The sequence below is a fragment of the Mustela nivalis genome (genome assembly GCF_964662115.1).
Source record: "Mustela nivalis genome assembly, chromosome: 7".
Taxonomy (NCBI): domain Eukaryota; kingdom Metazoa; phylum Chordata; class Mammalia; order Carnivora; family Mustelidae; genus Mustela; species Mustela nivalis.
In genome coordinates this window covers 68,767,457-68,778,365 of record NC_139026.1, presented here as the reverse complement: position 1 = coordinate 68,778,365, position 10,909 = coordinate 68,767,457, and the positions used below count along the sequence as shown (strand labels likewise).

The following is a 10,909-nucleotide window of genomic DNA, read 5'->3' as shown; positions in this document are numbered from 1 at the left end:
TAGTTCTTTGGAAGGTCAGTGGAATGGACTAACTGAAGGAAAATGCCTCTCCCTGTGGTTGGAATTGATCAAGCTGTGTGGCAACTGGAGAGAGAATTTACACATTGGTTCACACTTTTCTTCCCTTTATAAGACCCTCAGATTAATGAGGTGGTAGTCAAAATATCATAATTATTGACACTTAAAGTTAGTACTTCTAATTAATATGTATATTTGATAGACCAGAAAATAAAAATCAAAGAGATGAAGAGGTATATATGAGTGATTTCTGAGCAGGCAATGGGTTAGTTATGTACATTCCAGTCATAAAACGCTTTCCCTTATAAGTAATAGGGAAAGAAAGGCTGTAAAACTATTTTTTAAAGCTGATATTAGCAAGAGTTTTTGATGCTAGGCTGCAAACAAAATCATGGGAGAAAATGTTAACACACACACACTCCTGTACATACGCAAATGTATACATGTAATTCATTGAAATTCTCCAAAGATTAAATTCTGGTAAATTAACCGGAAGCCAGTCCTGTTACCCTTGACATTATGCTATGCGGTTTCCACCAAATTGTGCAACTTCTTTTACAGGGAATTTCTCAAAATCTTATGGTACCTAAATTTATATTTTGGGGAGTACTTGGCTCTATCCACACTGATCTCTACCTTCTTAGCCCTTATTTCCATGAGGTCAGCACATCTTTCACCAAAGTCCATTCATTATGTTCTTACCGTAATACACAGTTGACGTCCCTGTTAGGTATTTGGTGATTGATATTTACCATCAATTATATGGATTTTATTTTTGCACCGAATCACTATGACTTGGAGAGATTCACACGACTCCTTTATTTTCTTTTCCTTTTTGCTTATTTTGATTATTCCTCACTGTGACTGGACTTGCTTGCCACCCTCAGCTTTAGGACATTATGTAATATAAACCCTGTTGTTCTCTCTGTGATTTTTTTTTTTTAAACTTAGGTTCTAAGGCCCTGGAATATTCCAATGGAATTTTTGATTGCCAGTCTCCCACCTCCCCGGGATTCATGGGAAGCCTGCGAACTCTGCACCTTGTGGAAGACCTGCGTGGCTTGTTGGAGGTGATGGACACAGATGAGAAGGAAGGGTTGAGATGCCAGATCCCAGATTCAACAGCGGAAACACTCGTCAAATGGCTTCAGAGTCAAATGGTAGATAATGGCACATTACAGATCCTGCGCTTGGAATCTCTTGTGGCTTCTTCCAAAATTTAGAACATAGAGTAGCTGATTAGAGCAACAACAACAAAAAAGTACAGGGCAGCAGGTTCACTGTGATTTTTATCCCTTAATGCATCCCAGTTCCCTTTAAGGATAATGTTAGTGTACATTTCATGGGCTCCAGCCCACCACCTGATTTTGCCTCTGAAGGTGGACTCGCTTTCTTGGATGACCTGCTGTGGCCTAGAACAAATAGTCCTGTAAAGGAAAGAACCTTGCACGTAATAGATGCTTTCTCAGTACTATTGGAAAATTTACTGTAAAAGGACCAAGAGCAGTTCAGATAGGAAGCAGAGTGAATAGAACCTCCAAAGGCAGCGAGGCAGAGGTCTGCAGTATCTGATAGGAAGTGCCATCTAGTGATCTGTGGGGGTCATGTCAGTTCTAGGGTGTGAGGGAAGCTATAGAATTGGGCTTCCAATTGCGTTCTTCTTCCCGGAACAGTGAAGCCCCTTTCTAGGCATCCGTCTCAAAAACGGATGGCGTGGAGGATCTGCCCTTTCCCTGAACACATTGGTATATACCATGGTTTTAATACATTTGGAACAAATAAAATCTAAAGAATGCCACTAAAAATATTGAGAGAAGAAGATAGAAAAAGTGTTCTTTCTGTAATACGAGTAATGCCACTGAACTATATGCTTAAGAATGGTAAAAGTGACAAATTTTCTGGGTATATCTTACCACCACCCAAAATGAGAACATTAATACTGTGATAAAACTGATGGTTGGATTGTATCTTGGCATTTCCCAATGCAGGTGCTGGAGACAACAGACCTGAATTTCAATTTGGGGGCTGATTCTTAGAAGCTTGCATGATTTGGGGGAGATTTTTTAAGCTGTTTGTCTCGTTTCCTCGTTTGTGAAACAGGGACAACAGCTTCTGCCGCACGGGAATGTGAGTGCCGGGAGCGAACTTATGAGTGCTTGTCGGTGCGCCTGGTAGACGAGTCGAAAATACAACACTGAAGAGATTGTAGAGGATGGAGGGGAAACTACGGGGTCCATCTGCAAAGAGGGAAAGAAAGTGTTGGCTCCAGTTCCGTGTCACTCCTACATGGAGTGATAAAACTGATGGTTGGATTGTATCTTGGCTTTTTTACAAGACTACAGACATTTTTCAGACTATGGAGAAGCTTTGACAATATTTTAGAGACTTCTTCTCAGTTACATAATTAAGATTTCATTTATGTTTAATGATAGCCACCTTGGGAGTCCATGTCCTTAAGACTGATACCGATCTTCTCATTAATGCCACTGGCCCTTTGCAGTTCTAATTACTTTGTCTGGGCCAGGAGACCCCCTGGTTTCCTGTCGGGTGTCGCGTCTTCCTTCCCTACTGATTTCTGCTGTATCATTCTTTCATAGGATCAGAAGCTGGTTCAGAAGAAAGAAAATAGTCACATTAATAGTTTGTTACTTGTGAGGGGATATTAAATCACTAAGAATGAATTTGTTTGAATAAAGTAGCTATAGCTGTAACCTTCTAAACACTGACAAGTTTAAGACTCCGAAGTTCCTCTCCTGTGGTTAAAACAAAACAAAAACCCAAATCTGTTGAGTATGCCGTATTTGGTCAAGTACTGAGATATCTCTATCCTGTTAATAGAGATATTAATGGTGGAGAATTAATGGTGGAGAATTACATGCTTTATCAAGCTCTAAGTTCAAGAGGGCAAACAGAAAAATATGTCAAATTATTTGAGCCAAGCAACTCTATGAGTTGCCTAGAACATTCATACTATGCTTTTCCCAATAGAAGACGTTGAGGATCGTGACCTTGATCAGGGCATAAAATCCCACAAGTGACCAGTTGCTTAGCAGCTTTAGTATGAGGCATTCGCAAAATCAGCAGAAATGACAAAAGTGCAGTTTTTGACAAAGTGAGTGGAACTGCGATGATAGAACTTCAAATCGGCATCGTGGCCGATAAGATAAATTGAAGTGTGCCTCACTGGCTTCTGACCTGATAAGTCACAATACATTTCCATCGTATTCCTACATTTAAAAAATAGGTCCTATTAATTGCAAGTGTATCTTCTAAAAAAGTTTTTAGAACAAGTTTCATAAAAATAAAAATACTCATGACGTGAGACGTGGGGCACATTCTCTCCAGTCCCTGACTCTCCGCCACATGACCCATTCTAGGCCCGCCGTCCCCAGAATCCCCCACTGCTCTCTGCCCAGCTTCCCTTTTCATGTGTGTCTCCAGGGAATGTTTGTTCCAGCTTTGGCAAACAAGGCCCATCTTAAGATTGGGTCACAGAGTCACAGATCATCTGAGTTCAGCAGTGTCTCACTGAGACATCCTAGCTCACGTGAAAGCTTCTCACCCCCAGAACACTTGTTTCTTGCTCCCGTTGGCTATTGAGTGAAGAAGATGTGTTCTATTTCTGGAAAACAAACACTGAGAAAAATTACAACCCAGAAATAAATCCATATTTCTGATTTTGACCACATCTGCTCTCTTGACTTGGAAAGTACAGGAGGTACTCAGGCTTATCCTGAGCTTCGGGCTTTGAAGCACTTTCTGGTGACTTTGAATAAACAGGCATCTTTTTCTAGGAGAGGGTCATGAGTGGGCTTTTTGGGTGTGACGCTGTATATGTGAGATGGATTTCTCCCTTTGGATTTCTTTTTGAGCAGACCTGATGAGATTTTGGAAGAAATAGACATCTTCCTGGAAAGATTGTCTGTATTGCCCCGGGTTCGTATTTATTTTTTAGAGTCATAACAGAAATTTCAGAGGAGACAATAAATGGTGTGTTTCAAGATTGATGGAGGCAGACCTGCTAGTACATAGCGTCATCAGCCAATCAGTGGGGACACTCCAGTGGGGATGCTCCAGTAGCTCCCAGTGGCAGTGCTGTTGCCCTGAGATCATTATGCATGGCACAAGGTGAGAGCCTCACCGCCCTGATTCCATCACACTTGGAGAGAGGACAGGGGAGTGGAGTATTGTTGCCTGGTGGTTTGACTTCCAGTGCTCTTGCCATCACGTTCATTTATTCTTTGGACAACAGTGTATGAGATTCCTTCTTGTGCTGGTAGGCCCTGGTGAAATGTGACTGTGGTGTTCGTGGCCTTCCTGTCTTTCTCCGTTTCTCCTCCTACTCCAGTATCTGGTAGAGAGCAGGCAAACAAATGTCTGCACGCAGCAGTAGAGAGGTAATGCTGGTTAGGGTGCACGAGGCCCTGGTGTGAGAGGGTTCTTTGAGTGGCTGGAGATAAATTTAACCAAAGGAGATTTAGAGGGCTGCGCCTTCCTTTTTTGTCCTTGATACAGAATTTTGAAAAATGTCATCATGAAATAAAAAACTGGATGGCAGTTTTTAAAACTAATTTAAAAAATAAGTGTATTGAGGGGCGCCTGAGTGGCTCAGTGGGTTAAGCCTCTACCTTTGGCTCAGATCATGATCTTAGGGTCCTGGGATCGAGCCCCACATTGGGCTCTCTGCACAGTGGGGAGACTGCTTCCTCCTCTCTCTCTGCCTGCCTCTCTGCCTACTTGTGATCTCTCTCTCTGTGTCAAATAAATAAATAAAATCTTAAAAAAAAATAAGTGTATTGACTTTGGTGGAGACTGTGTATCTGTGTGTGTGTGTGTGTGTGTGTGTGTGTATGTGTCTGTGTGTGTGTGTCTGTGTTATAGCAGCAGTCCAACTGTTTCTTAACATTTGTTGTCCTTATAAAATGGAACTGATTTTCTTTTCCATATTGTCATTTAGCTACTCAGCACTCTGATTTGGGAATGTTCTATTCAAACTGAGTTCTGTGTTACAACAGAAGTTAAGTGTAATTGTGGCAAATCACTGCTTGCTTGTTGGTTTGGGATTTAGACAGGACAGTAGAGCTCTGGAAAGAACAAAGCAAAACGAAGCTGGGGAGAGAGGGTAGTCAACTGGAGACCAGTGCAAACCAACAGAACTAAGAAAATTAAAGGAAAATATAGCACGATACTTTAAGTGAACATAGCAGGCAAAACATTCCTGCCTACCTTGAAGTAGTAACCGTTGATATTGTTGTGTGATGGGTATTTAAGGTCTCTACTTTCAGATACAAATGAAATTTTGTATAATAAAACAGTTTTTGAAAGGGAGGCATGGGAAGCAAGATGCTAACATTTATTACATCTTTATACTTGATCGTGGGTCTACTTGACCATTAAAAGGAAAATAATATAAATAGAAGAGCTTCTATCTAGATGACTGTGGGTGAGGTATATTGTGCCTTTAGCATTATATGGAGCATCTGCTCCATGAATTCAGACAACTCATATTCCCAGGGGTGGTTGCTGGCTAACTTTTGGACTCTATAATTCTGTAAGGAATAGAGCCATTTAGACATTTTACCCGTCGTGCCAGGAATATCCGGCAAACACCACAAGTTCCTTAATTAAAGTATCACTGTTGCATTCGAGCTGGATCCCTTGCCTTGCTTTTCCCTCCCAAGTGTCCCATACCCTCCTCCACACGCACTGTTAGTTGGCTACAATACTATTGAAATCCCCAAGCTGATGCTGATTTTGACTTAAACTTTCAGTTGTATCGAATGTGGTCAGGATGGAGTTGCATCATGAGTGAAAGTAGGAAGAGTTATTTTGAAGGCATCTCTGGGATTTTGAGTAAAGTAATTTGAGCTGGTGTTCAGTGCTTTGGATGTCAAATAGACTCAACAAGAGTTGATACTCAATGTATTTTTAACTCTCTGCCCATGATTTTATAAGAATCTTGGGAGAATCAAAAGAAATGTAAGGTAGTTTTGCCTTGAGGGATCATTAAGGAGAATAAGTGACCAACTCTTGTAAGGTCATGAGGAAGCCATCCATGGCAGAATATGGTGAAAAGCTAAGTGGTGAAGGACAAGACAAGACAGAGAAGGGAAACCAGTGTAGGGGCAGAAGAGAGTATGGCATAAGGTAAGAAGGAGGAGGTGAGAACTGGCTAAGAAAAATGGATTTGTAGAGGCCGAGAGGAATGATGAGTGAGTATAGTGGTGGACACACAGCCTTGGAGTAGATGTTGGAATGGCCAGTGGAAGAAAGTTCACTAGGAGGAAGAAACTGAGAATAGTATGGGTAGAGGTGGTAATTGTAAGTCTCAGGGAAGCAGGAAATTAAGGATCCAAAGGTTATGTGGAATAATGAGCTTTGAGCAGGAAGTAAGACTCAATTCCCCCAAGATGGCGGAAGAAAGGGAAGATGTCGGAGGCCATATATACTCTGCTTTGGAGAAGATAGTATGTAAGGGAGTTCATGCAAGATAGTCTCAAGTATAGTCCATTAAAAAGGCTCTGAAAACACCTCCTAAACATGGTAGCAAGAGGGAGTACAGGCTTCAGGTCAACCACGGAGTGAGAAGTGAGAGGGCCAACTTGCAACCAAGTGTTCATTCATCCTGTATTCATCTGATGGTTATTGAACACCTATCATTCGTTATTCATTCCATAGTCATTTGGTTTGAACTCACTGTGTGCCAGGTGCAAAGGCAAACCTACTCACAAAGAAGGCAGTTTGTTGGAAGAGGGGAACATACATGTAGCCACGTCTAACCTCATCTGTTCAGTGTGTTGCCTGCCACGATGAGGATTCCACGATCTGGAATCTCTAACTGGCCTATGAGTGAACAGTTAACTCAAGGAACACTTCACAGGCCAAGCCCAGGTTGAGCTGGACTTTACAGAGCGAGGAAAGATGAGGAAAGGGTGGGAAATACGGCTCGCGCCAAAGGAATAGAATTCGAGAGTGCATGCCACGTGGGGAGGTTTTGAGTGGTCAGGTTGGTAAAGCTTGGGAGTTGGAGGAAAAACAGAGGTGGTAAGGTATTTGCCTAATGGAATTTACCTCCTGCAAGGATTCTTAAGTCCAAGATAACAGAATTGGCAGAAATAGAAATAAATGTGTGAAGAGACTAGACTTTCACCTGCTTGACTAGGTCAGTGCACTCCTTGAAAAGTATTTAACTACTCCATTGGTGATTCTTAACTTTGGCTTTGTTTTGCTGTGGTGACCTGTGGTCTTTTAAAAAAAGAACTCCTTGAGCATTATGAACTCTTGTAAATATCACTAGTCTCGAGAAGTGTGAGTATGTATGCTCATAGTGAGTCAGTTTTTAGTATTTTGATTCTAAGATCGTTTTGTGATACTGATTTTGGAACATCTGATTTCCATTTCAAATGCAGTAGCTTCGTGAAACCCTTCTAGAACTTGCTATAGCAGCATTTCTAATCTTTCCATCGGAAGAAATAACAACTTTTACTTTTTATCCTCAGTGAACAGAAACCTTTTTTTCTACCTCATGAAATGTATCTGTTTATAAAAGCACGTGGGGTTTTAAAAGCAGATGCCTGCTAACATTCATCATCAGAATGAGGAATTCAAAGCTGTAGAAGGCCAGTCTGAGTACTGCTTCAGATTGAGAACGTGTATCATACATCCTGGCTCTGTTCCAAAAAACTGTCCTTAAGAAATTATGTAAATTTCATTTTCATGGCAGTCCCTGGGGTTGGAAGTCTTTCAGGCCACAACTTGTAATGTATTTGGATACTTCGGTTTACAATATGACCAGAATTATGCAATGGTTATAGGGCAGGTATGTGGTCAAGCTGATGTTAACAAACTTTATCCACTCTAAATACATGTTGCAGCCTTCCTCAATTAGCTTCTGATTCTTTTGTGGCCTCATGGGCAATGTATCCAGTGCATCTAAGTTTTTAGAAGCAACATGCTGCAATTTCCTTTTTTGTTAGCATTTGCATGTACGTGTGTGTGCGTGCGCTCAACACATGCCTTTTATTACTTCCAGAATTTATATGGGAAACTGCATTATTTGGAAAGGTAGTATAAGAATACCAGTTAATTCTGGAAAATAATAGATGTCACATCTGCTGTGTTCTTGGACAATAAGGTTGAGTTTGTGTTTCTCTGGTTTAAACCTAAAGTTATTTGCTCTTTTTTTTTTTTTTTAAAGATTTTATTTATTTCAGAGAGAGAAAAAATGAGAGAGCATGCACAGGGAGGAGAGGCAGAAGCGGACTCCCTGCTGAGCAGGGAGCCTGATGTAGGACTCCATCCCAGGACCCTGGGATCATGACCTGAGCTGAAGGCAGATGCTTAACCAACTGAGCCTGCCAGGCGCCCCTGAAGTTATTTGCTTTCTTCATTGACCTCTGGATGGCCCTATCTAACTAATTTGAGCTCCAGTGGCTTTTATTTCTGTTGTAGTTGAATGAGGAATCAGGAAATTCTATTGGGATTACCCCTCATATGATTATGAGCTACTTACATGAGATAACAAGGGACATATCAGATATACTGCTGTATTTCAAAATGATGTTTTTATATTGTGTGCTCTCCGTGAGCCTTTTTGTGTATCTCCTTAATGGCTTTTATATATGAGACAGCTGAGAAAAAGAAAAATGTGACTCGCTTTCCCAATCGGTGTTTCCTTCAGCATTTACACCATGCACAGACATGTCCGAATCTGATAAAAACGTGCGGGGCTGGAGGGAGGTGAAGAAAGTGAGCACGAATCTAAGCAGAGCCCCAGGCCAGTGCTGTGGTTGCAGGATGATACCTGTTTCCAGGCTCTGCGGGAGCTTGGCGTAACCTAATAGAGTTGAGCAAAGTCACAAAGAGTGAAGTCAGAATGGGAGCTAATAAAGTTCCTGGTAAGGTGTGGATGGGGATGGTTGGGGAAGTAGTTGTGGACTGCTTCCTAAGCTTTCAGGGGAAGGAAGAAAGGCTTCAAAGACAAAGGGAAGGCTTGCCCTGAGATTTGGTCCTGAGTAACAGGGAGGAAGCTGATATGAGTTGCCCCCAAGGCCTCCTCTGTAAAGACAGGCATTTGCAGTTCTGGGTTTGCAACTTGGGAGGAGAGGGGAGGCACATAAGGGCAGCCCAGGACATTCCCAGTGCCCCCACCCAGAAATAGCACAGATCATTCAGGGGGCATAAGTAATTTCTGCCTGACCACACACTCGCGAAACTTCGTATGACCCAGCTATGCGTCCCTGCGAGCATGTTAGTAACCACTGTTCCTTTTAGGTCATGATTTTTCTGCTTGATGGGAACTTGTCTGGTTTGGTGATAACATGCCTACCATGCCCATTTTACCTATTTTGAGGCAAATGGACCAAGTTTTAGACTCGTGTTTTCTAGCAGTGGTGGCAGCAGCTGGCTGAATTCTATTCAGGTTCCTTGGATTAAGAATGTATGCCATTTTATTTGCTCACAGTCGTTTCAGTTTTAAAGAGAGTCAAGCCTTACACGTACTCCTTCATCTTTTCAGACAAATGGAAATGGAGAGGTGTATCAAGAAAGGCTAGCACGTTTAGAGAATGATAACGAATCTCTCGTTCTTCAGGCAAGTGATTTTTAACAATGCTATTCTTCCTCCACAACATATTTACAAAGACCATTTTAAATTGGGATGGCATATTCAGATGCTTGGGAGCCGGATTGCTGATAGAAATAAGTGCTGATAGAAATAAGTACGTACACACAATAGGGAGTGGTGAGGACTGTGGTAGCACCAAGGTGTGCCTCCCCGGTCTAGAGTGAGCAGCCTCGGCTCCTCTGATGACAGCCACAGTGTCATCTAAGCTGACTTTCTGATCTGATCTGTCATCTTAGTTGATCTGGTGTTTTTAATTTACAGCATAAATTGCAATTTTATACCACAGATTTTCATAAACCTGAATGTTTTTGAATCTGAATCTATTTAATTTTCAATTTTAAAAATGATCCTGTGAGCTGAACAGAACAGAAGTGAGTAGCGGACTCTGGTTTCGTGGCTAAATTTGAGTTTTCTTCTTCTTAATGTTTTAAATGCACGACAAACATTTTTATTTTGGTATTTTGAGTTAAGTAAATTGCAGTGTATTTATGGGATTGGTGATCGTGGGGAAAGACTCACGTGTAGTCCTTGACAGCTTCTCTTTCAAACATAACTCTCTTAATCTCTAATACTACCTCCCACTCCCATTCCAACCTCCCCAAAATGATGATCTATGCACATACCCTCTCGCATAAAATGGTTGAAATGAAGTTAACCTATAACTACAAGGTATTGCATATCCCCAATCAGCCCTAACCTCCTTAAAAATTGGGAGTCTGCAGGTCAAGAAGCATCACTTAGATAGGATTGTAAAGGACTGCTGTCTTATTGACAGCTTTTTTTTTCCCCTTACAACAAATGGGTAGTGACATCATTCCAGTTTTTGTTCTATTTAGAGAAATAAAGTTTGTAGTGGGACCCAAATCCTTCCTAATCTATTGCAGTATTTTGCTCTATATACAGGTAAGTGTGTTAACAGACCACGTGGATGCTCAGGGGGAGAAGATTCGAGATTTGGAATTTTGTCTTGAAGAGCACCGGGAGAAGCTGAATGCCACAGAGGAAATGCTGCAGCAGGTATGTTCAGAAGCCGTCACTGAGGTGGGGTATTCTTGCTCGCCTGTTTGAAGTTCTGCACTTGTTTGTTGTGTCCCCTCGGACGCAGCATTGAAGTTCATGATTCACCGAGACTGGCATAGTTTAAGCAAAAACCGAGGGTAACAGGGTCTCAAAACACATGCATAACATAGAAAGCGTTCATGTAATTTGAATCTGGAATAAAATACTGATAGGATTATAGGTAGTTTTAATGTTCTTCTTTAAATT

At 41.5% G+C, this 10,909-nt stretch overlaps 1 protein-coding gene across 1 annotated transcript in view; it reads left to right on the top strand.

Annotated features, from left to right (window-relative positions):
* Positions 1-1,870: 1,870 nt before the first annotated feature.
* The window catches only part of LOC309870276 (liprin-beta-1-like), a gene marked incomplete at both ends in the record, with an annotated part of 57,644 nt that continues 48,605 nt past the window's right edge, over positions 1,871-10,909 (top strand). Inside the window, 5 exons of the mRNA XM_082742454.1 lie at positions 1,871-1,898; positions 2,119-2,189; positions 7,742-7,837; positions 9,536-9,610; positions 10,547-10,660. Coding sequence (XP_082598580.1) covers positions 1,871-1,898; positions 2,119-2,189; positions 7,742-7,837; positions 9,536-9,610; positions 10,547-10,660 — 384 coding nt within the window. The remainder of the gene's footprint in view (positions 1,899-2,118; positions 2,190-7,741; positions 7,838-9,535; positions 9,611-10,546; positions 10,661-10,909) is intronic.